This window comes from Lutra lutra, chromosome 1, assembly GCF_902655055.1.
Source record: "Lutra lutra chromosome 1, mLutLut1.2, whole genome shotgun sequence".
NCBI classification, from domain to species: Eukaryota; Metazoa; Chordata; class Mammalia; order Carnivora; family Mustelidae; genus Lutra; species Lutra lutra.
The window spans coordinates 151949255-151975392 of NC_062278.1; the positions used below are offsets into that span (position 1 = coordinate 151949255).

A 26138-nucleotide genomic window follows, 5' to 3' on the forward strand; every position below is an offset into this window, starting at 1 on the left:
ACCACAAGGTCCAGCATCAGTGCAATAAATTCACAAAACTATATTACAGCTAGTTAATCAGAGTTTCAGAACTGTTCCCAAATGTCACATTTTCGGCCCTCAGAGGTTCATTCCTACACATTTCAGCTATTCTAAATTTCTAGCTACCAAGAGGGAGAATGATTCTAAGACACGTTCCAAGCAGTTACAAACTCTCTGTAGACCAGAGGCCACCTATCGTCGCCAAAAGTCCGATTTCCCCAGCAGCCCTTGCATTCTTCAGAGAGAGAGATCAAGGAAGAAAGTCAGACACCAGTGCACCACCTCCTATGCCAAATCTCTGGGGACCAAAGCAGCCAGCAATTACCTTCAAATGAGAATCTTGAGGCTTATCTTTAAAGGCTTAGTCTGGTCTCGAAAAATTAGTAGGCTAAGATTATTTTCTACTGAAGTAAGTCTTGACTTAGTACAGGAAGACTTCTGTCCTTTATTGGCTGGTGTTGGAGTGAAGGTCACAGACCTAAGTCTTAACCTATTACATACTTTAGTTTCAGTCAGCTGAAAATCTGAAATTAAAAATATGCTAAAAATCCTAAACACAAGTTTCTGGAAGCCTGCTTAAAAAGCTTCTAAGGATCTACGAACTTAAGTCTAAGAGCAAGGAGAGACGAGCTTAAAGCCTGTCCTGTTCCCCATTTGGGAGGAAAGATCAATGTTTCTTACAAATTACTAAGTTTTGCATAAGGCAGAAACCAACATATACTAGGGCATGGAATTGGTTTCATTTTATTCCAGAGGATTCTTCTACAGTTTAGAAACAGCATGAGGAATGAATCTTAACTGGTCTCTTAATTGGAAGTGGTAAACTTGGTCTCTGTATTCATGAAGCCAGACAGTGTAAGCAGACTGTGGAAGCAGACAGTAGAACCAGCTTCCTGTAGCCACAGACCACTAGCTTGTATCTAGCTAAAGCAAAGATCAACTGGAACAATTATCCAAAGTCACAGTTAACTGTATTAAAAGGTGAAGTTCACCACTATATTATTTTAAAGGAAGTTGCCTAAAAATAAGAATTCAATTAACCTGGGTGAGAAAAATCAAAACAAGTACTCACGAATGAGTTGTCCATATAAGGCCAACTGATGAGAAAGCATCTGCTACACTTCACATGAAGACATAAAGCCTTACTTGGCAAGTCTGAATTTCTACGAACTAAGGGCAGAACGAGGGAGAGCAAAGAGCTACTTCTGTAACATTTTAGTATCCAGACAGCATAATAGAAACTGTTCCCAAGGACGATGTATATGCCATTCATTACACTGAATAAAGCAGCTGCATTATTCATTTTTCTTTTCTTTTTGTTTGAGAAGCTTATTTATCTCCCTTTTGGCCATTCCAATGTACTTCAAAATGATTCCATGCTGATTTAATCCAGGAAGCAACAGTAAGAAAGTCACTATCAGATAGGTGAGCAGCAGGTTGTGGACTTGCTGTCCCACCCAAGCAACCGCAGCAAGAGAAACGATCATGGTCATGAAGTACATTTTAGGCTTTTCTTCCTTCAGTGTAAAGAGACGTTTCCACCAGCCCACAGTTCTACGTCGAGTCTTTACCAGATTGCTACAAATTTCATGGAATCTTTGCTGTTGCTCAGTGGTCCATTTATTGGAGCCCAAAATTCTAGGAGCTAGAATGGGAACAAGGTAGTCAGCCAAGCACAAAAACATAACAAAACAGGAAACACCGGACAGAACAGATGGATCTAGATAGTAGATAGTCAGAAACACCAAAGAAACCGCACCCATGATGGCAGGTGGAAACCAGGCTCTTTCCCATCTGAGGACTTTATCAGCCATCAGCATCACTTCTCCCCATCCCTGCAGCTGCTCTTCCAGACTTGCAGTCTCTGCAGCCAGCAGGTTGGTGCTGCGATTATCTCCCTCCGCCATTGTCCCTGAGGTGTTTCCTTAGTGGGCGCAAGCCGCCCCCCAAAACAAGCCTCCCACCGGCACCCACACAGCCCTGGCGCCAGCTTTTTACTATTTTTCTTAAAGGATTGGTACAACTTTATGCAAAATACCAGGTAGAAGTTAAGAATTGGCGAGGCTTTCACTTTTAGGACTAATTCATTAATAAATAAATATTTAAAGCGGCAAACACATTGTGCTTAATAAAGTAGTTGTTAGCTTATTATAATTAAAATGTAATTATATTGATTATAAACTCCTATAAAGCCAGGACTGTATTTTTTTCATCTCTCTGTTTGAAGCCAGGTCTTTGATTACAAGTGAAGATTTTTCCTGCAAAAATTGAGAGGGAGGGATCCTTCTGTCCCACATCATGAATTGCGGGGGGGCATCACGAGTAGATGTTTAATAACAGTTAACATCCCTTTTTACTGGGGAAACAAAAATAGCTCACAAAGATCTTGCTAGTAATAAAGTGGGGTGATCACTTTTATTATATAAAATATAAATATATTAGATATATTTTGTTATATAAAAGTATGAGATCATTGTTGGAGGATCCTAAAATAAAGTTATTCTAATGTAATCTTTTTTTTTTTTAAAGATTTTATTTATTCATTTGACAGACAGAGATCACAAGTAGGCAGAGAGGCAGGCAGAGAGAGAGGAGGAGGCAGGCTCCCCGCTGAGCAGAGAGCCCGATGTGGGGCTCGATCCCAGGACCCTGGGATCATGACCCGAGCCGAAGGCAGAGGCTTTAACCCACTGAGCCACCCAGGCGCCCCTATTCTAATGTAATCTTAAGCAAATTGTTTCTGTCTTGTAAATAGGTTTACATGAGGATCTATTAAAGATTGAGGTGACAAAAACTGAAAATAGGCATTCTGAACACACTTCACATAAATTCCTGGCAGGGAATGACATTTCCTTCCTCCCCAGCATACCTAACAGAGCTGAACTTTTTCCTTTTTTTTTTTTTTTTTAAAGATTATATTTATTTATTTGTCAGAGAGAGAGAGAGCACAAGCAGACAGAGTGGCAGGCAGAGGCAGAGAGAGAAGCCGGCTCCCACCGAGCAAGGAGGCTGATGCGGGACTCGATCTCAGGACCCTGGGATCATGACCTGAACCAAAGGCAGCGGCTAACCGACTGAGCCACCCAGGTGTCCCTGAACTTTTTCTTTTTCCAAACTCTTCTCTCAGGAATGTGTGCTGGAGGTTAACGTACCCATTTGGAGTTAAAGATAGAATTCTTATCACTGCCTTCAAGATCTCAGATGATTTGGCTCCTGCCTCACTTTTTTGTCATACCTCCTAAAGCTCATCGTCTCACTCTCTGTGCTTCAGCCACACTTTGTTCTGACATTTTCTAGAATTTGCAAACACTTTTCTGCCTCAGGACTTTCCCCTTTGCTGTTTCCTGTGCCTGGTTGCTCTTTTCACATGGCTGAGTCTTCACGTTTCACGTATTAGCTCCTCTTGTAGGACATCCTGTGGACCCTCAAATCTCTTTGTAGTTTTGCTGATAGCAGTGACCACAGCTCGATTGACCTCAAGTATGGAAGCCAGATTTTCTGTCTCAGTGTCAGTTCCAGGAAGGTAGGAGCCCTTTTCCCCTTGTTCCCTTCCTGAGCACACAAGGTGGGTGCACCGGTAACCAGATGAATGGCTGGACTCTGGCTGGGGAAAGTGGTGTTCAGTGCTGGGGACTGACTTGCTCCTCATTTTGTTTGTAACAGTCTGCATCTGCTGTGCCTGCCACTGATTTTCTGGTCATTTCCTGGTCTCATGCATTCCCCTGTACCAGTGTGGTCCCTGGCCCAGCAGTGTTAACATCACCTGGGAACTTGTTAGAAATCGAGATTTTTGACTCTTGACCCAGACCTGCTAAATAGGAAATTTCCAGGGGCAGAGGCTCCATAATCTGCATGTTAACAAGCCTCCAGCTGATTCTACAACTTGCTGAAGTGGGAGAACCTAGTCCTTGAAGCTCTTGGAAGGCAAGGGCCTGGCCTGGTGTGGAGTGAAGGATGGTGAATTTCTCCTTCCCACTCAGGAATGGCTCCCATGGCTTAGGGATTGGTTGTTGGGTGGAGTGGACCTGACTTAGGAAATATATTGTATGGATAAAAGATTACTAAAATTATTAGGATTAAAAGAAATCTCTATGAACCATAGTGGGGACCAGAGAAACCTGTAGAGTTAGATTGAGAAAAATGACCCCGATGAGGACGATAACTGGGGTAAACATCATTACTGATGGGCTGAGATGAAGGGGATAAAAAGTGAAGAATTTTGCAGCATTGTGTTTCTCACTGGGGTTGACCAGGAGCTTTTCAAGCAGCATTGACTACTTCCTTCACTTGACACACCCCCTTCCCTTATTCTGTTGTATCTTACTCTGTTGTATCTTAAGATCTCTCAGGAGTCAGATGAGAGTGTGTGCAGTTTAGAAAAGCTCCCAAGGTAATTTTGATAGGACATGAAAAAAACCATTCAAAAGACAAAAACAGAAATGGTTTTTAAAGTTTTTATTTCATGGTGATTCTTTTTTTTTTAAATTTTATTTTTTATAAACATATATTTTTATCCCCAGGGGTACAGGTCTGTGAATCGCCAGGTTTACACACTTCACAGCCACTCACCATAGCACATACCCTCCCCAGTGTCCATAATCACACCCCCCAACCCCCCTCCCCCCATCAACCCTCAGTTTGTTTTGTGAGATTAAGAGTCACTTATGGTTTGTCTCCCTCCCAATCCCATCTTGTTTCATTTACTCTTCTCCTACCCCCTCAACCCCCCATGTTGCATCTCCTCTCCCTCATATCAGGGAGATCATATGATAGTTGTCTTTCTCCGATTGACTTATTTCGCTAAGCATGATACCCTCTAGTTCCATCCACGTCGTCGCAAATGGCAAGATTTCATTTCTTTTGATGGCTGCATAGTATTCCATTGTGTATATATACACCACATCTTCTTCTTTTTTTTTTTTTTAAGATTTTTTATTTATTTATTTGACAGAGAGAAATCACAAGTAAGCAGAGAGGCAGGCAGAGAGAGAGGAGGAAGCAGGCTCCCCGCTGAGCAGAAAGCCCGATGTGGGGCTCGAACCCAGGACCTGGGATCATGACCTGAGCCGAAGGCAGTGGCTCAACCCACTGAGCCACCCAGGCGCCCCACACCACATCTTCTTTATCCATTCGTCTGTTGATGGACATCTAGGTTCTTTCCATAGTTTGGCTATTGTAGACATTGCTGCTATAAACATTCGGGTGCACGTGCCCCTTCGGATCACTACATTTGTATCTTTAGGGTAAATACCCAGCAGTGCAATTGCTGGGTCATAGGGTAGTTCTATTTTCAACATTTTGAGGAACCTCCATGCTGTTTTCCAGAGTGGTTGCACCAGCTTGCATTCCCACCAACAGTGTAGGAGTGTTCCCCTTTCTCCGCATCCTCGCCAGCATCTGTCATTTCCTGACTTGTTAATTTTAGCCATTCTGACTGGTGTGAGGTGATCTCTCATTGTGGTTTTGATTTGTATTTTCAGATGCCGAGTGATGTGGAGCACTTTTCATGTGTCTGTTGGCCATCTGGATGTCTTCTTTGCAGAAATGTCTGTTCATGCCTTCTGCCCATTTCTTGATTGGATTATTTGTTCTTTGGGTGTTGAGTTTGCTAAGTTCTTTCTAGATTTTGGACACTAGCCCTTTATCTGATATGTCATTTGCAAATATCTTCTCCCATTCTGTCAGTTGTCTTTTGGTTTTGTTAACTGTTTCCTTTGCTGTGCAAAAGCTTTTGATCTTGATAAAATCCCGATAGTTCATTTTTGCCCTTGCTTCCCTTGACTTTGGTGATGTTCCTAGGAAGATGTTGCTGCGGCTGAGGTCGAAGAGGTTGCTGCCTGTGTTCTCCTCAAGGATTTTGATGGATTCCTTTCTCACATTGAGATCCTTCATCCATTTTGAGTCTATTTTCGTGTGTGGTGTAAGGAAATGATCCAATTTCATTTTTCTGCATGTGGCTGTCCAGTTTTCCCAACACCATTTATTGAAGAGGCGGTCTTTTTTCCATTGGACATTCTTTCCTGCTTTGTCGAAGATGAGTTGACCATAGAGTTGAGGGTCCATTTCTGGGCTCTCTATTCTGTTCCATTGATCTATGTGTCTGTTTTTGTGCCAGTACCATGCTGTCTTGATGATGGCAGCTTTGTAATAGAGCTTGAAGTCCGGAATTGTGATGCCACCAACTTTGGCTTTCTTTTTCAATATTCCTTTGGCTCTTCGAGGTCTTTTCTGGTTCCATATAAATTTTAGGATTATTTGTTCCATTTCTTTGAAAAAAAAATGGATGGTACTTTTTTTTTTTTTAATTTTTTAAAGACTTTATTTATTTATCTGACAGAGAGAGATCACAAGTAGGCAGAGAGGCAGGCAGAGAGAGAGGAGGAAGCAGGCTCCCTGCTGAGCAGAGAGTCCGATGCGGGGCTCAATCCCAGGACCCTGAGATCATGACCTGAGCCGAAGGCAGTGGCTTAACCCACTGAGCCACCCAGGCGCCCCAAAAATGGATGGTACTTTGATAGGAATTGCATTAAATGTGTAGATTGCTTTAGGTAGCATAGACATTTTCACAATATTTATTCTTCCAATCCAGGAGCATGGAACATTTTTCCATTTCTTTGTGTCTTCCTCAATTTCTTTCATGAGTACTTTATAGTTTTCTGTGTATAGATTCTTAGTCTCTTTGGTTAGGTTTATTCCTATGTATGTTATGGTTTTGGGTGCAATTATAAATGGGATGGACTCCTTAATTTCTCTTTCTTCTGTCTTGTTGTTGGAGTAGAGAAATGCAACTGATTTCTGTGCATTGATTTTATATCCTGACACTTTACTGAATTCCTGTACAAGTTCTAGCAGTTTTGGAGTGGAGTCTTTTGGGTTTTCCACATATAGTATCATATCATCTGCAAAGAGTGATAGTTTGACTTCTTCTTTGCCGATTTGGATGCCTTTAATTTCCTTTTGTTGTCTGATTGCTGAGGCTAGGACTTCTAGTACTATGTTGAATAGCAGTGGTGATAACGGACATCCCTGCCGTGTTCCTGACCTTAGAGGAAAAGCTTTCCATTTTTCTCCATTGAGAATGATATTTGCGGTGGGTTTTTCATAGATGGCTTTGATAATGTTGAGGTATATGCCGTCTATCCCTACACTTTGAAGAGTTTTGATCAGGAAGGGATGCTGTACTTTGTCAAATGCTTTTTCAGCATCTATGGAGAGTATCATATGGTTCTTGTTCTTTCTTTTATTAATGTGTTGTATCACATTGATTGATTTGCGGATGTTGAACCATCCTTGCAGCCCTGGAATAAGTCCCACTTGGTCGTGGTGAATAATCCTTTTAATGTACTATTGAATCCTATTGGCTAGTATTTTGGTGAGAATTTTTGCATCCGTGTTCATCAAGGATATTGGTCTGTAGTTCTCTTTTTTGATGGGATCCTTGTCTGGTTTTGGGATCAAGGTAATGCTGGCCTCATAAAATGAGTGTGGAAGTTTTCCTTCCATTTCTATTTTTTGGAACAGTTTCAGGAGAACAAGAATTAGTTCTTCTTTAAATGTTTGGTAGAATTCCCCTGGGAAGCCATCTGGCCCTGGGCTTTTGTTTGTTTGGAGATTTTTGATGACTGTTTCAATCTCCTTTTGGTTATGGGTCTGTTCAGGCTTTCCATTTCTTCCTGGTTCAGTTGTGGTAGTTTATATGTCTCTAGGAATGCATCCATTTCTTCCAGATTATCAAATTTGTTGGCGTAGAGTTGCTCATAGTATGTTCTTATAATTGTCTGTATTTCTTTGGTGTTCGTTGTGATCTCTCCTCTTTCATGATTTTATTTATTTGGGTCCTTTCTCTTTTCTTTTTGATAAGTCTGGCCAGGGGTTATCGATCTTATTAATTCTTACAAAGAACCAGCTCCTAGTTTTGTTGATTTGTTCTATTGTTTTTTTGGTTTCTATTTCATTGATTTCTGCTCTGATCTTTATGATTTCTCTTCTCCTGCTGGGTTTAGGCTTTCTCTCTTGTTCTTTCTCCAGCTCCTTTAGGTGTAGGGTTAGGTTTTGTACCTGAGACCTTTCTTGTTTCTTGAGAAAGGCTTGTACCGCTATATATTTTTCTCTCAGGACTGCCTTTGTTGTGTCCCACAGATTCTGATCCGTTGTGTTTTCATTATCATTTGTTTCCATGAGTTTTTTCAATTCTTCTTTAATTTCCTGGTTGACCCATTCATTCTTTAGAAGGATGCTGTTTAGTCTCCATGTATTTGGGTTCTTTCCAAATTTCCTCTTGTGATTGAGTTTTAGCTTCAGAGCATTGTGGTCTGAAAATATGCAGGGAATGATTCCAATCTTATGATAACGGTTGAGACCTGATTTAGGACCAAGAATGTGATCTATTCTGGAGAATGTTCCATGTGCACTAGAGAAGAATGTGTATTCTGTTGCTTTGGGATGAAATGTTCTGAATATATCTGTCATGTCCATCTGGTCCAGTGTGTCATTTAAGGCCTTGATTTCCTTGTTGATCTTTTGCTTGGATGATCTGACCATTTCAGTGAGGGGAGTGTTAAAATCCCCTACTATTATTTTATTCTTGTCGATGTGTTTCTTTGATTTAGTTATTAATTGGTTTATATAGTTGGCTGCTCCCACGTTAGGGGCATAGATATTTAAAATTGTTAGATCTTCTTGTTTGACAGTTCCTTTGAGTATGATATAGTGTCCTTCCTCATCTCTTATTATAGTCTTTGGCTTAAAATCTAATTGATCTGCTATAAGGATTGCCACTCCTGCTTTCTTCTGATGTCCATTAGCATGGTAAATTCTTTTCCACCCCCTCACTTTGAACCTGGAGGTGTCTTCGGGTTTAAGATGAGTTTCTTGTAGGCAACATATAGATGGGTTTTGTTTTTTTTATCCATTCTGATACCCTGTGTCTTTTGATTGGGGCATTTAGCCCATTAACATTCAGGGTAACTATTGAGAGATATGAATTTAGTGCCATTGTATTGCCTGTAAGGTGACTGTTATTGTATATTGTCTCTGTTCCTTTCTGATCTACTACTTTGAGGGTCTCTCTCTGCTTAGAGGACCCCTTTCAATATTTCCTGTAGAGCTGGTTTGGTGTTTGCAAATTCTTTCAGTTTTTGTTTGTCCTGGAAGCTTTTAATCTCTCCTTCTATTTTCAATGATAGCCTAGCTGGATAGAGTATTCTTGGCTGCATGTTTTTCTCGTTTAGTACTCTGAATATATCATGCCAGCTCTTTCTGGCCTGCCAGGTCTCTGTGGATAAGTCTGTTGCCAATCGAATATTTTTACCATTGTACGTTACAGACTTCTTTTCCCGGGCTGCTTTCAGGATCTTCTCTTTGTCACTAAGACTTGTAAATTTTACTATTAGGTGACAGGGTGTGGACCTATTCTTATTGATTTTGAGGGGGGGTTCTCTGGACCTCCTGGATTTTGATGGTTGTTCCCTTTGCCATATTGGGGAAATTCTCTCCAATAATTCTCTCCAATATACCTTCTCCTCCCCTCTCTCTTTCTTCTTCTTCTGGAATCCCAATTATTCTAATGTTGTTTCGTCTTATGGTGTCACTTATCTCTCGAATTCTCCCCTCATGGTCCAGTAGCTGTTTGTCCCTCTTCTGCTCAGCTTCTTTATTCTCTGTCATTTGGTCTTCTATATTGCTAATTCTTTCTTCTGCCTCATTTATCCTAGCAGTGAGAGCCTCCATTTTTGATTGCACCTCATTAATAGCTTTTTTAATTTCAACTTGGCTAGATTTTAGTTCTTTTATTTCTCCAGAAAGGGCTTTTATATCTCCTGATAGGGTTTCTCTAATATCTTCCATGTCTTTTTCGAGCCCGGCTAGAACCTTGAGAGTCGTCATTCTGGACTCTGGATCTGACATATTACCAATGTCTGTATTGATTAGGTCCCTAGCCTTTGGTACTGCCTCTTGTTCTTTTTTTTGTGGTGAATTTTTCCGCCTTGTCATTTTGTCCAGATAAGAGTATATGAAGGAGCAAGTAAAATAGTAAAAGGGTGGAACAGCCCCAGGAAAATATGCTTTAGCCAAATCTGAAGAGATCCCAAATCGTGAGGGGGGAGAAAGGGGATAAAAAGAGGTTCAGAAAGAAAAAAAATAAAAAAAAAGAAAAAAAAGAAAAAAAAGAAACAATTTAAAAAAGAAAACCAATAAAGAAAAAATATAAAAAGGAAAAAAAAATATATTAGATAAACTAGTTAAAAAACGTTAAAAAAGAAAAGGATAAAAGTTAGAAAAATTTATCTGCAGAAGAAAAAAAATTGAAAAAGAAAAGAAAAAAAATTAACTGCAAGGCTAAAGATCATGGGGAAAACGCCATGAGTTCTGTGCTTTGCTTTCTCCTTCTCTGGAATTTCGCTGCTGTCCTTGGTATTGAACCTGCACTCCTTGGTAGGTGAACTTGGTCCTGGCTGGATTTCCTGTTGATCTTCTGGGGGAGGGGCCTGTTGTAGTGATTCTCAAGCATCTTTGCCCCAGGCGGAGTTGCACCGCCCTTACCAGGGTTCGGTCTGAGTAATCCTATTGGGTTTGCTTTCGGGAGCTTTTGTTCCCTGAGCGCTTTCCGTAGAGTTCCGGAGGGCGGGAATGAAGATGGTCTCCAGCCGGAGGAGCCGAGAGCCTGGGGCCCCACTCCTCATTGCGCCCTCGGAGAACAGCGCCCAATTACTCCCGTCACCCTGGCCTCCAGCCACGCTCCGAGCTGACCGAGCCTGCGACGGGTTCAAGGTAACCCCGAGCTTAGAGCTCAACCTCGGCTCTGTCTCTGTAGCTGGCTTCCCCGTTCTAATACCTGTAAGCTCTGCGACACTCAGACACCCCCGATCCTTCTGTGACCCTGCGGGACCTGAGGCCACGCTGACCCCGCGTGGGCTTCACCCCGGTTAATCCTCTGGAGCGATGTCCCTCAGTGGAATAGACTTTTATTTTATTTCATTTATTTTTTTTAAAGATTTTATTTATCTATCTGACAGAAATCAGAAGTAGGCAGAGAGGCAGGCAGAGAGAGAGGAGGAAGCATGCTCCCTGCTGAGCAGAGAGCCCGACGCAGGGCTCGATCCCAGGACCCTGAGATCATGACCTGAGCCGAAGGCAGCGGCTTAACCCACTGAGCCACCCAGGCGCCCTGGAATAGACTTTTAAAAGTCAGGATTTTGTGCTCCGTTGCTCCGCCACTTGCCGGGAGCCGGCCCCTCCCCCCGTAGTCTATCTTCCCGTCGCTTTGGATTCACCTCTCTGCCAGTCCTACCTTTCAGAAAGTGGTTGATTTTCTGTTTCTAGAGTTGCTGTTCTTCTTCTCTTTGATCTCCCGTTGGATTTGTAGGTGTTTGCAATCTTTAGATAAGCTATCTAGCTGATCTCCCACTACCTGAAGTAGTCTCAGCCTGCTCCTTCTCCGCCATCTTGACTCCTCCCTCCTATTTCATGGTGATTCTATGTTTCTCATAGATAAGTGTCCTCCACTTTTTTTGAAATTTAAATTTATTTCTTTCAGCATTCCAAAATTCATTGTTTATGCAGCACACCCAGTGCCCCATGCAATACGTGCCCTCCTTAATACCCACCTCCACTTTTGACTTAGTCTATTTCTTAGGAGTTGCCTTTATTATATAGACTATCAGGAATTCTGTGGGTAACACTGTGTTCTTTTTGAATGAATTTTGAAGTGAAATTTAGGTGGCAGGTGTTTCCCCCAGTTTTAAAATGTAGTCACAAGCTCTATTTTAATAAATATTTCAAAACCAGTTCACTGAGCTCAAACTTGAGATTTGATTTTTTTGATTCAGAAAATACAAGCACTAGTGTGCTCTTGAGCCTCCATGAAGCTCTCAACTGTGTTTGATATCCAGAAGTGGCAGGTTAAAAGTTTTTTTTTCTGCAGGAGCTTTTTAAAATGGAAAGTCTGTTAGGTTTCTGAGCTGCATTCTGAAGATGAGAACTTCTAGTCCTCTCATATTGGTTTGAACACATTGAGAAGTAGTCTGGACTAATCTTTTATCACAAAATGTCCCCATTATGAACATTATGATCAGGTGGGGTTTTTATATTGGTAGAAAGTCAGTTTTGCTGTGAGAGCTTCCCCCCAAATTTTCAAAATGCCAATGACAGTGTTTTGTGTCTTGAGGTTACTGTTGGGTTAATCCTTAATTTGCTCAAAACGTTCTGAGTGTAGCATGAGTTTTAGGGACTCTGTTGAAAAAAAAATTTTTTCTAAATTCTTGGATTAAAATACTTAATTGTTTAGATTTCATACAGAGCAGTTTTCTTAGATCCATTATAAATGAGTTTTAAAAAACGTTCACATTGTACAATCAGAGCTAGTTTCGTTTTTAGTGAACTCATTTTTCATACTCCTATTTTCAGATATTAGTAGCTACTTTCCTGCTGAAACATACACAGTTTGGGCTTTAGACTTGAAGAACCGTACTCTCAGTTTCCAAACCATCATGTCTAAGTTACCCATCTGTAACTCCCATGGAAGGAAGAGGAAAGACTGAAATACGATTTGAAAGGTGTCCAAAATAGAGTGATTCCCCCCAGCCCCCATATTTCATTTTGCTATGGCTATCTGTAAATGAATACAGATCCCTGGTATATGTTTGCAATAGTCAATGATTATTGTTACATTTCTAGCTTACTTACCATTTCTTTTTTTGTGGTGAAGACATTTACAATTTATTCTCTTAACTTTCAAATACATTATTTTATTATTATATATATATTTTATTAACTATAATTACCATGCTGTACATTAGATGCCCAGAACTTGTTTATTTATTTAACACAACACTGGAAGTTTGTACTCTTTGCCCAACATTTCCCTGTTTTCTCACTCCCAAGTCCCTGGAAACCACATTCCAGTCTCTGTTTCTATGAGCTGGGCTTTTTCAGATTCCACATGTAAGTACTTCGATGTCATACAGTATCCATCTTTTTTTCTCTATCTTATTTCACTTAGCATAATGTCTGAAATGTTGACCCATGTTGTTGTGCATGGCAGAATTTCCTTTTCTTATGTGGCTGAATAATAATCCGTTGTGTATATTTATTGCATGTATACCACATCTTCTTATCCATTCATCCATGGATAGACACTTAAGTTGTTTTCATATCTTGGTTATTGTCAATAATGCTGCAGTGAGCATGGGCATACAAATATCTCTTTGAGATCCCGTATTCATTTTTCGGTGATTATTGAGACAAGATTATGCATCTCATATGGTAATCAGTTCCATGAGGAGAGGGACACTTTTTGTTTCGGCAGAACAGTATACATAGTTAGTGCTTTGCCAATGCTCAGGTTTCAGTGCATTTGTTTATTCAGTAATTTCAGCTATGGTAGTAAATATATACATTATTTATAATGTTAACTTGCCTGGGGTGCCTCCATGGCTCAGTCGGTTAAGAGTCTGACTCTTGATATTGGCTCAGGTCATGATCTCGGGGTCATGGGATTGAGCCCCATGCTGGGTTCTGCTCTCAGCACAGAGTCTGAGATTCTCTCTCTCCCTCCCCACTAGCGGTTGCTCTCTCTCAAATAAATGAAATTTTAAAAAAATAATGTAAACTTTCCTTAAATATTTATTTCCATCTAATTAAAAAATGTCTAATATAGTCATGGCATCAAAATGTAATTTAAAAATTATTATAAAATAATGTTCATTTATTTGAAAACTTTGAACAGGGCATATATGAAAGGGTGAAGACTGCTTGTCTTTTCTCTAACTCACCTCAGTCCTTGGGAGACAGAGCTTGGAGACGGTCCTTCCAGATTTTCATTGTTATTAGTTGTATTATCTTTTCCTTTCTGGTTATAATGTCACATTATATATTATATATTATATATAAAAGGACATATAATGTCCTTTCTTAAGGATAGGAACTAAGGTTTAGCATTGAGTAAATAAATATATTTATTTTAAACTGTTCATTTTGGTGGAAGTTTGATTTTATACTGATTAACACTTGTTTTCCTTATTTTATCAATAGGAATAACTTTTAAAGGAAGTTCATTTTTGGAGATAGAAAAATTATTTAGTTTTTTTCCTGAGATTTTGTTTTATTTTAATTTAAAAATTATTTTCTTTTTTTTTTAGATTTTATTTATTTGTCAGGGAGATAGAGAGCATGTGTGTATGTGTACAAGCTGGTGGAACAGCAGAGGGAGAAGCAGGCTCCTGGTTGATCAAGGAGCCCAATGTGTGACTTGATCCCAGGACCCTGTGATTATGACCAGAGCCAAAGGCAGAGTTTAATGGACTGAGCCACCCAGGCATCCCATTTCCTGAGATTTTATTTTATTTTTTTAAAGAATTTTTTTTCTTTTTTCTTTTTTTTTAAAGATTTTTTTTTTATTTATATGACAGATCACAAGTAGGCAGAGAGGCAGGCAGAGAGAGACAAAAGGAGGAGGCAGGCTCCCTGCTGAGCATAGAGCCCAATGCGGGACTCGATCCCAGGACCCTGAGATCATGACCTGAGCCGAAAGCAGAGGCTTTAACCACTGAGCAACCCAGGCGCCCCTCCTGAGATTTTAAAGAAGAAGAAAATATTTTTTAAGTCTTTATCTTTTCCCTTCCTCTTTCCTTACAATTTGTCTTTAATTAATTCATTAAAGAGAGCTAGAGAGTGCACACATGCTCATTAGGGAGGTGGGGGGAGGGACAGAAGGAGAGGGAGGGGGAGAGAATCTTAAGGAGACTTATGCTGAGCCCGGAGGCCAACTCGGGGACTTCATCTTAGGACCCTGAGATGGTGACCTGAGCCAAAATCAAGAGTCTGACACTTAACTGACTGGGCCACCCAGGGGTTCCTAATAATTCATCTTATATTTGATCTTTTCATTATTGATCAAGGTTATAGATCTATTTAAAATATAAATCAGGAAGGAGGAGGTTATAGGACATTAATTATAATGAATGTTTTTGTAAAACTGTTTTTGACTTTCTTTGTAGTCTCCCATATATGCTTGGAATATGACCATCCCTTGTTTTTTGTTTTTTAAATTTTGCTTAAAAACTTTTGAGGTCTTCCCATTACTTATGACATAAAATTCAAAAGTCCTAGTTTGGGGGCACCTGGGTGGCTCAGTGGGTTAAAGCCTCTGCCTTTGGCTCAGGTCATGATTTCAGGGTCCTGAGATCGAGACCTGCATCGGGCTCTCTGCTCAGTGGGGAGCCTGCTTCCCCCTCTCTATGCCTGCCTCTCTGCCTACTTGTGATCTCTCTGTCAAATAAGTAAATAAAATCTTAAAAAAAAAAAAAAGTCCTGGTTTGGTAGACCAACTCTGGCTCCAGCCTACTTCCCTATTCTCTGCTTTTCCTCCTACACCTGAAGGGTGTTCTCATTGAATCAATTTCCCCTTCTTAAACCATGCTCTTCATCTCCATGTCTCCTTGTGAACACTTGCTCTCTTCTCTTTGGCTAGAATTTTTTAAATTTAATTAAAAAAAAAAACAGTATATATACAATGAACCTGTGGTGTTGTATTAGTTCCAGGTGTTCAAGAGAATGATTCAGCAATTCTATACATTACTCAGGGCTCATCATGAGTAATGTCCTTCATTTATTTCACCCATCACTCCCTGCCCCCACTTCCCCTCTGGTAACTGTCAGTCCTCTACAGTTAAGAGTTAAGAGTCTCTTTTTTTTCTTTGTTTTTTTTTCTTAAATTCCACATATGAGTGAAATCCGATCATATTTGTCTTTCTCTGACTGACTTATTTCACTTAGCATTATACTCTAGCTCCACCATGTTGTTTCAAATGGCAAGATTTCATTCTTTTTATGGCTGAATGATATTCCATGGTATATATGTGTAAATATACATACCACATTTTCTTTATGCATTCTTCAGTGAGTAGACACTTGCACTGCCTCCATAATTGGGCTATTGTAAATAATACTGCAACAAACACAAGGGTGCATGTATCCCTTTGAATTAGTATTTTTGTATTCTTTGGGTAAATACACAGTGGTAAGGTTACTGGATCATAAAGTAGTTCTATTTTTAACTTTTTGAGGCACCTCCATCTAGTTTTCTGCAGTGACTGCACCAGTTTGTATTCTCACCAATAGTACGTGAGGGTTCCTTTTTCTCTACATCTTCACCAACACTTGGTGTTTCTTGTGTTTTTGATTTTAGCCATTCTGACAGGAGTGAGGTGATCTCTCACTGTAGTTTTGATTTGCATTTCCCTGATGATGAGTGACATTCAGCAGCTTTTCATGTGTCTGTTGGCCATCTGTATGTCTTCTTTATTTCTTTATTTCTTTATTTATTTAAAAGATTTTATTTACTTATTTGACAGAGATCACAAGTAGGCAGAGAGGCAGGCAGAGAGAGAAGGAAGCAGGCTCCATGCTGAGCAGAGAGCCCGATGTGGGGCTCGATCCCAGGACCCTGAGATCATGACCTGAGCCGAAGGCAGAGGCTTAAACCACTGACCCACCCAGGCACCCCTGTATGTCTTCTTTAGAAAAATGTCTGTTCGTGTCTTCTGCCCATTTTTTAATTGGATTTTTTTGTTTTTTGGGTGTTGAGTTGTATAAGTTTTTATATATTTTGTTTTGTTTTTTAAAAGATTTTATTTATTTATTAGAACACAATCAGGGAGGTAGGATAGAGGGAGAAGTAGGCTCTCTGCTGAGCAGGGAGCCCAATGGGAAACTGATCATGGGATCATGACCTGAGCCGAAGGCAGATGCTTAATCGACTGAGCCACCCAGGTGCCCCGAGTTTTTATATATTTTGGATACCAATTCTTAATCAGAGGTGTCATTTGCAAATATATTTTCCCATTATGTAGGTTGTCTTTTTGTTGACTGTTTCCTTTGCTGTGCTGAAACTTTTTATTTTGATGTAGTCCCAACAGTTTAGTTTTGCTTTTGATTCCCTGGCCTCAGGAGACACATTTAGAAAAAGTTGCAATGTTTGATATTGGAGAAATTACTACCTGTGTTCACTTCTAGGGTTTTTACAGTTTCAAGTCACACATTTGGTCCTGGCTAGAATTTTCTTCACTTATTTTTCTGCCTATTCACTCTCCATTTACCCTTCAAAAACTGGCTCAAGACCATCTTCCTGTTGTTGGCTTGCTTTATTTTCCTTTCCAAGCATAATTTGGTGAGCTCATTTCTCACCAAATTTTTCTCTTAGGAAAAGCTCAGAAGTCTGATTATCTTGGTTTGACTTCTAGCTTTGTCACTTACTAGGTACATGCCTTTGGGCAAGTAACTAAGTATTCTATGCTTTAGTTCTATTGTTTATAAAGTAGGTTAGTACTAATACCTTTCTTAAATCTTATTGGGAGAACTAAATGTGATAGTCTTCTGATATTCTGAGATACCATTTTTCACATGCTAAGCCATAAATGTTAAATATTTATTTTTATGGCTGTTTTTTCCACCTTTACCAGTGTCTGCAAAAAGAAAGCCCTTGATGTTTTTTATTTCTTAAAGGGAAGTTTTTCTACACAGACTTATAAATGAGTCATTTCAGTTAACCTTTTATAATTTGTATGTTTATCGTAAGAGGCTTTGTTGTCTTAAAACAACATTAGTTTTTACTGGAAGCTGGATTATTGTTTTGTTTTTAAATATGCGGACATTTTCCAACTTTCTTTTGCCAAAACAAGTAATGAAGGGGCAAGGTAAGCACCCTCTACTCCTTTACACAGAAGCTGGTGTTATCTTTCTGAGTCACAGTTAATGCACCTGGAGTTGTCTGACGGATCTATTCTCCTGTCTCTGCAGGCCTTGTGTAGAATCACCCGTCATTCTCCTACTGCCTTCCAGAATGTTATTGAGAAGGTGGGACTAAACTCCGTGATAAACTCCCTGGCCTCAGCCATCTGCAAAGTTCAGCAGTACATGTTGACCTTATTTACTGCAATGTTGTCTTGCGGGATTCATCTTCAGAGGCTAATCCAAGAAAAGGTTTGACTTCGATTTCACCTATTACTGTATTTTAAAAATTGTTGTTGAACCATTATAGTTGCAGGAGAAAACAAGTAATATCATCCCTGTAGAATTTATTTTTCTTCTCAGGGTACCTTTTTGAACTTTGCCAAACCCCTGTACCACAGGCCATTCATCTGAAGATGTTGTAAAGGTCTTTTAGTGATTAAAATAGAAATCCAGTAAATGGCTCTGCCTGCATATCCCATTTTATTAATGAAAAGTTGGAAAATTTATGAGTCCTTCCTTTGTGCTGATATTTCTTATGGGTCTTGTTTCTCAGCCCCCATCTCTTTCCCCATATGCTTTGTCTTCCCTTTATATCCTCTGGACTCATTTACCTAGACTCATTTCTTGCCCCTTTCCTTGTCCAGTATTTGGCTAACGCAAATCACCTGGATAACTCCCTTTCTTCTCTTTTTAGCTTACTTTCTTTCTACTCCTTTGATAGTCCCTTATTTTATGTATAGTGGAGTTTTAAAATATTTAGTTCTGATCACAGAACTACGTGGCTGTGAAGAAGTCTCTGTGGTAGCCTTCCCCAGCATGTCTTCTCAACATGTCTATCCGCTAAAAAGAATGATCCAAGAACCAGAAGCAATGGGCATCACCTGGAAGAGGGTTGGAAATGCAGCCCTTTGGGGCCCACCTTGGGCCTGCTGAATCCGAATCTACATTTTATTGAGATCTCTAGGTGGTTTGTTTGAACTTTATGATTTGAGAAGCCCTGTCCTAGAATATTAGTGTTGGGTGAGGTGTTACCAGGTAGAAAATGTGGACCATGTTTGTCTATATATGTTTGGAAAACTTTGAGTCAAAGTGAAAGAGATAGTTTTAACTGTATGGCCTTTCCCAGTGTTTTATACGCTCATGTGTATCTCGAATCTTCTCAAGGGGAATGTAGTGTTGGCATTCTTTAAACGTACTGGACCAATTACCCTTTTTTTTTAGAGGGGAGATGCTTGTCAAACTGGAGTTTTGGGAACTTGGTAAACATAGTGCTCTTAACAAGTGGAGAATAGAACCACTTACGTACACTGTTTGCCTTGGTTCTTGTGTGTTAACAGTCCACACATTAAATCCTGGTTTTTATAATAAAAGTTAAATTTCAGTAATTATGAATAATTATCTGATTTACATACTAAACTTGATCTGTCAAAGTCAAGCTGGAGAGTAAACCACTTCTTGCCTTTACTCTGATTAGTCTGATTTAGATTCTGTTAGGAAGTGTGAGCCTCAGAGAAACCTATGTTTTTTCCCAATAGTCTATCTAATTTCCACTATTAATTTTCCAAGTCATTAAATATTGTTACATTGTATTAGAAAAAGCCCCACTTGAGTAGTTTTCTGTGTAAATTGTGATAAGAGAGGCTGAGAGTTTTTGCAGTTTGGTTTTATCCCACTCTCAGAACAGGTATGGATTGACTGAGTTTCAAATATGGTATTTCACAAAGGTAGTAAAATAAGATGCATTGATTAATGTGATTTTGTAATTACTTTATAATATGTAGTATTCCATTGACTTTAACAAAAGGAATGATTGAACACTGAAATGTATTGAATAAGTAATCTTTCGATTTTGAGTAGTATTGGTGCTGAAAAAAATTATTGTGGTAGAAAAGATGTAATACAAAATTCACAATCTTCACTATTTTTAAGTTTATAGTTAGTAGTGATAAGTATATTCACACCGTTGTAGAACAGATCTCTAGAACCTTTTCATCTTGCAAAACTGAAACTCTGTGCCCACTAAACATTAGGGTGCTATGTTTTAAGGAGTCTGGGTTTTATGTGAATCTGTTTTAGTAGGCCTCTGACAGGGAGCCAGCAGAGAAAGGAGGGCGATGCCTGTGCCTGCCTTTCTGGGGTAGAAGTCCAGGTTCCTCAGTGGGCTTCTGTTGACATCCCATGGGTACAGAGAGCCCCTCCTTACTGTTGGGCAGGAGTGCGATTCTACACTCTCCATGGGCCTTCTTTGATGTCTCCCCTGCCACTATGGATGGGACTGTGAACCTCATTTCTGGTGGAAGTTGCTAAAGGTACAGACTTCCCACTCTCCTCTGCTGCTATCTTGGGGAGAGAGAAAGGAATCTGGTTACTCCTATTATGGGTGGGGGCCCAGGCTCCCCACATGGCCTGTACTGACACCAGGGTTGGGGGCAAATGGCTGTCATTGGGGGCGAATGGAGAATGGTATTACTGTCAGCTCTCCACTTGCTTTTTTGTGGTATTGCCTTTGTGGGGAGAGTGTTGGCTATTGAGGGTAGGAGTTTAGGCTCCCCACTTGCCCTGGGTTGATGGGGATGGGGTCATGGTTTTTCTGTGATGTTCAACTTGAGTAGAGTAGCTCTTGTTTGAAAGTTTTTGATCTTTTTGGGCTTGGGCTGCCCCTTCCTTGGTTCTTTGGCTTGAGAGAGCTGATTTTTCTTATGTTTTGTGCCTATTGGAGTTTCTAGGTTCCTGGATATCCACTCAATCCAGGATATCGGTGAAAAAAAAAAAAAAATCCAGTGAGTTCATTGCCATGTTGATACTCAGATCCTGAGTTTTCTACTGGTTCTGTCTTCTCTCTACCTTTCAGAGTTGTCTTATGTTTGTTTATATCCAACATTGAGGGTTTTTAGTTGTGCTTAGTGGGAAGAATAGGAAAAAGTGTACCTCCTCTCTCTTGTCCTATAGTTTTTTAAAAAATGTTTCTATGACAGGTCAGTAATATGCAGTGAATTCTCATTTAAAATGTAAGTTTCTATTTATAATTAATTAAAAAGTATTACCATTTATTGGGCGCCTGGGTGGCTCAGTGGTTAAAGCCTCTGCCTTCGGCTCAGGTCACGATTTCAGGGTCCTGGGATCAAGTCCCGAATCCGGCTCTCTGCTCAGCAGGGAGCCTGCCTCCTCCTCCTGTCTCTCTCTGCCTGCCTCTCTGCCTACTTGTGATCTGTCAAATAAATTTAAAAAAAAAAAATCTTAAAAAAAAAAAAGTATTACCATTTATTGAACATTTACTATGGGCCAGTTAGTGACTTGCAATCCTGGGGTATTCACAGATGAAACTTAGTGTGTTGAGTAATTTTGTCAAGTTAATGGAGGATGTCAGTGCTATAGCTAATGCTGATGCCAGACAAATGAGGACACAGAATAATTTTGCATAATGTTGATCCTCTGAAGAATGTAAAACAGAGTAATGTGATAGCATATCTGTAATAGGCAGTGTGCAGGGAGTGCATGTAATGATATTGCCTGGGTGTGTATGGGGGGAAGTCAGGGAAGGCTTCTCTGAGGAGGTGTCATTCCATCTGAACCCTGAATGACAAGAAAGAGTTTGCTCTGTGAAGCTCTTGGGAGGAAGAACTTTGTAGTTCAGCTTCCTTGAGGTGTGAGAGATTTTGGGAGGGTCTGGAATGAAAGAAGACCTGCTGAACCTAGTGAGCAAGGGGTGGGAAAGAGACCATTGGAAGGAGGCTGGGAACAGAAGGAAACCTAGATCATGTAGGGTTGTGATATTGGCCTTCCTCACGGATTTTATTTTTATTTAAAGATTTTATTTATTTATTTGAGAGAGAGAGAGAGAGAGAACATGAATGGAGTGAGGGACGGAGGGAGAAGTAGACTCCCTGCCGAGCAGAGAGTCTGATCTGGGGCTCCATCCTGGGACTCCAGGATCATGACCTGAGCAGGAGGTAGATGCTTAACTGACTGAGCCACCCAGGCACCACTGTTTTAATTTTTTTTATTTTTTCATTTTTTAGGATTTTATTTATTTGACAGAAAGAGAAAAAACTAACACAAGAGTGCACAAGCAGGGGGAGCTACAGAGGGAGAGGGAGAAGCAGGCTCCCCGCTGAGCAGACTGCCCTGGTTGAGCTGGTCCTTGAGCCACGTGATCTCAGGACTCTGAGATCATGACCTGAGCAAAAGGCAGACACTTAACTGGGGAGCACTCAGGTGTGTGTTTTTCATAACAGAAGGCACACACGGATGACTTGGCTCTTTCTTTTCCCATCCAAAGAGTGAGCAGTGGCTTCATGTCCAAGTCTACTTGTTCTAAGTTTCCTCACCTCCTCTACTTGTAGTGGTTTTAGCAGCTGTCAGTGATAATTGCTGAGGCATTTTGTTTTGGTATGGGTGAAAATATCATTCTGACTTCATGTCTTAATTGAAATTGCTCTATAGAAAAAAGCTTTTATCAACTGCGTGGTTACCTTGAGGACCGGTTTACCTAAGATTGGCTTAGTGACTGGGTTTTGGAATCATGAGTTGGTTTTTCTAGTCGTCTCCAAAGACTTACTCTTTAGGATCGGGACTCGAAGGGATACTTTGTTCCTTAAGGACTCATGGATTTTAATATTTTGGTATGTTTCCATTGTGGATGATGTCCTTTTTAGTACTGATAGTGTTGCTTCTTTAGCCTGTGGAAACCTCCCTAAGTGGCCTCCTGGGTCCTTTAGTCAGAAATCCAGTAGTCTTTAGTTTCTTGCCTTCTGATGGAACAGTGTGTTTTAGGCTTCTCTTGCAGGTTTCATGCGCTGCATCTGGAACCACTCGTTCCTCCAAAGAGCCCCAGTTCCTCTAGGGGGAAATAATAGTTAGAGACCACAATGTGGTAGGAGTACTCACTGCTACTGGGTTAGTTATTGTTTTGAAGCACTCCCAACAGATAGAGCCAGGAAATGACTTTTAAAAATACATCTGCTTATGCTGGTATTTCCAATTTCAGTATTTTGGTTAATTTATTTTATATGATATATATAACATAATTTAATAATAATAAAATTATTTTATTATTTTACAATAAAAATAAAATATATTTATATTTTATATTTATATAATAAATTTATATATATTTATATATACAATAAATATGTTTATATATTTATACATACATTTATTTGCATATAAAATGTGTATCACTTATATATAAAATATATATTATATATTTATAGTCATATATAATTATATTATACCACTTATATATAGTATATAATTATTATATTATATCATTTATAATTATATGTAATATTTATGTAATTATAAATATATAATATATATAAATAAATAAATATAAATATATAATATATGAATATTTATATAATGAACATAATTATATAATATAATTGTATTTATATAATATGTAATATATAAATATATAAAATATAAATAAATGTATATATAAATATATATTTATAATATGTAAAATATATAAATAAATGTATATACATAAATATAAATATACTTATATATTTCTGTATGTATATATATTATAAATATAAATATATTTATAAGGGATATTAAATTATATATTTATATAAAATTTATATTTTATTAAAATATTAAAAATAATAGAATATAATTTATATGATACTTCTTTAAGTTGCAAATCTTGCTTTCTATTGACATTAACATAATTTCTTATATGTTTTACAATATTTATAGGAGTTTCAGAATAACAGTGATATTTTTAATAGTTATGATTTCTGAACACAACCTAGGATTTTTGTGCAATTGTTTTAGTGCTTAGGGTATGTCCAACTAGATGTGTAGTCAGATTAGTATGTGGTAAATTCTTTTCAAATATTTGTTTTTTGTTTGTGTGTGTTAAAGCACCAACATAATATACCCTTAAGTATCATTTTCTTTTTTGAGGGGATTGCTTTATGTTTGATTTAATTTGTTTTATAATCATGTAAAATGTTGGTATGGTTTTAATGTCAGCTTACAAAGAATCCATTCACAGGAAACTGTTTTCCATCTCTACTCTTTTCACTTGTTCCATTCTTTACCCATTGAATGTAAACATTTTTATTAGTATCTGTTTAAATTTTCTGTTTAAAGAAAATGGAATATAAGCAACTATGTCTCTCTCTCTGTATCTATTTCTCTCTTTATATCCATGTAATTTATCTATGTATTTATCTCTGTATATTTGGCTCTAAAATTTTCATTAAATTTTTTTTATTTTTTAGTTTTTTATTTTTAGTTTTTATTTTTATTTTATAGTTAATTTATTTTATAGAAATACTATTTATATCTAGCTCTTTATTTCATTTTATCTACCTCCCCCCTACCTATCCACCACCATGGTCCTATATCAATGGGTAAAGGATTAAGAATTGTACTTTCAGTTAACTTTCCAGCTTTTTCTGGAAACCTAAGACCAACCTGTTGTTTGTGAAGTTGTTAGGAGAGAGACTGGTGCCTGTGGGCTACGAAGCTTCTAAACCAGGCTGACTCCCATAACTACCCAGTGTGGTCCTTTTCTCTCTATGCCGAATGTGCTCCATAGGCTATGGCCAGAGCAACTTCAGATGCTGCCCGCCCAGCAAGCTCTGATTCCTGAGCAGACCGGTTGAAAATGTGATCTATGGTCGTCTTTTGCATCAGTATGTCTAGTTGACTCTAAAATGACCCCTGGGGAGGAGTCAAGATGGCGGAGAAGTAGCAGGCTGAGACTACTTCAGGTAGCGGGAGATCAGCTAGATAGCTTATCTAAAGATTGCAAACACCTACAAATCCAACGGGAGATCGAAGAAAAGAAGAAGAACAATTCTAGAAACAGAAAATCAACCACTTTCTGAAAGGTAGGACTGGCGGAGGAGTGAATCCAAAGCGACGGGAAGATAGACTGCGAGGGGAGGGGCCGGCTCCCGGCAAGCGGCGGAGCAACGGAGCACGAAATCGGAACTTTTAAAAGTCTGTTCCGCTGAGGGACATCGCTCCAGAGGCTTAACCGGGGTGAAGCCCACGCGGGGTCAGCGTGGCCTCAGGTCCCGTAGGGTCACAGAAGGATAGGGGGTGTCTGAGTGTCGCAGAGCTCACAGGTATTAGAACAGGGAAGCCGGCTACAGAGACAGAGCCGAGGAGTGACTCTCAGCTCCGGGTTACCTTGAACTGGTCGCAGGCTCGGTCAGCTCGGAGCGTGGCCGGAGGCCAGGGTGGCGGGAGTCATTGGGCGCTGTTCTCTGGGGGCGCACTGAGGAGTGGGGCCCCGGGCTCTCGGCTCCTCCAGGCGGGAGACCGGGAGGCCGCCATCTTCATTCCCGCCCTCCGGAACTCTACGGAAAGCGCTCAGGGAACAAAAGCCCCGAAAGCAAACCCGAGCGGATTACTCAGCGCGGCCCCGGGTAAGGGCGGTGCAACTCCGCCTGGGGCAAAGACGCTTGAGAATCACTACAACAGGCCCCTCCCCCAGAAGATCAGCAAGAAACCCAGCCAGGACCAAGTTCACCTACCAAGGAGTGCAGTTTCAATACCAAGGAGAGCATCAGAATTCCAGAGAAGGAGAAAGCAAAGCACGGAACTCATGGCTTTCTCCCCATGATTCTTTAGCCTTGCAGTTAAATTAATTTTTTTTTCTTTTCTTTTTCAATTTTTTTTCTTCTTCTGCTAAATTTTTTTAACTTTTACCCTTTTCTTTTTTAACATTTTTTAACAAGTTTATCTAATATATATATATTTTTTCCTTTTTATACTTTTTCTTTATTGGTTTTCTTTTTTTAATTTTTTTTCTTTCTTTCTGAACCTCTTTTTATCCCCTTCCCCCCCCCCCACGATTTGGGATCTCTTCTGATTTGGCTAAAGCATATTTTCCTGGGGTTGTTGCCACCCTTTTAGTATTTTACATGCTCCTTCATATACTCTTATCTGGACAAAATGACAAGGCGGAAAAATTCACCACAAAAAAAAGAACAAGAGGCAGTACCAAAGGCTAGGGACCTAATCAATACACACATTGGTAATATGTCAGATCCAAAGTTCAGAATGACGACTCTCAAGGTTCTAGCCGGGCTCGAAAAAGGCATGGAAGATATTAGAGAAACCCTCTCAGGAGACATAAAATGACCCCTGGTGGGTGCTGTATTATTCTCTTCTTTCTTTAGACAAAAGGACAGCATATGCCATTTTGCACCTTGTGGGTTTTTTTCTTTTTTTTCATGTAGTAATGTATTTCAGAGATCACTGCATTGTTATTAATAGATATGTTCTTGTGCATGCCCCCCACCTTTTTAAAAACAGTGCTTCATAGTGGATACACTACATTTTATTTATCCATTCTGTGGTTGAAAGATATTTGGCCATTAGGTCTCTTTTATTATCAGGCTAAAATATGAAAACTTGAA

General features: G+C 39.5%; 2 protein-coding genes across 3 annotated transcripts in view; one reads left to right on the forward strand and one right to left on the reverse strand.

The window, feature by feature from the left end:
• The window catches only part of ULK4 (unc-51 like kinase 4), a 677717-nt gene that overhangs the window by 131445 nt on the left and 520134 nt on the right, over nt 1-26138 (forward strand). For both annotated transcript variants that reach the window (XM_047739616.1, XM_047739608.1), the window contains exon 21: nt 17818-18000. In XM_047739616.1, coding sequence (XP_047595572.1) covers nt 17818-18000 — 183 coding nt within the window. The remainder of the gene's footprint in view (nt 1-17817; nt 18001-26138) is intronic.
• On the reverse strand, nt 447-2005 carry LOC125106080 (ADP-ribosylation factor-like protein 6-interacting protein 1). The gene has a single exon (XM_047739632.1). It carries the CDS (start codon nt 1926-1928, stop codon nt 1317-1319), a length of 612 nt encoding a protein of 203 aa, XP_047595588.1. The 5' UTR covers nt 1929-2005; the 3' UTR covers nt 447-1316.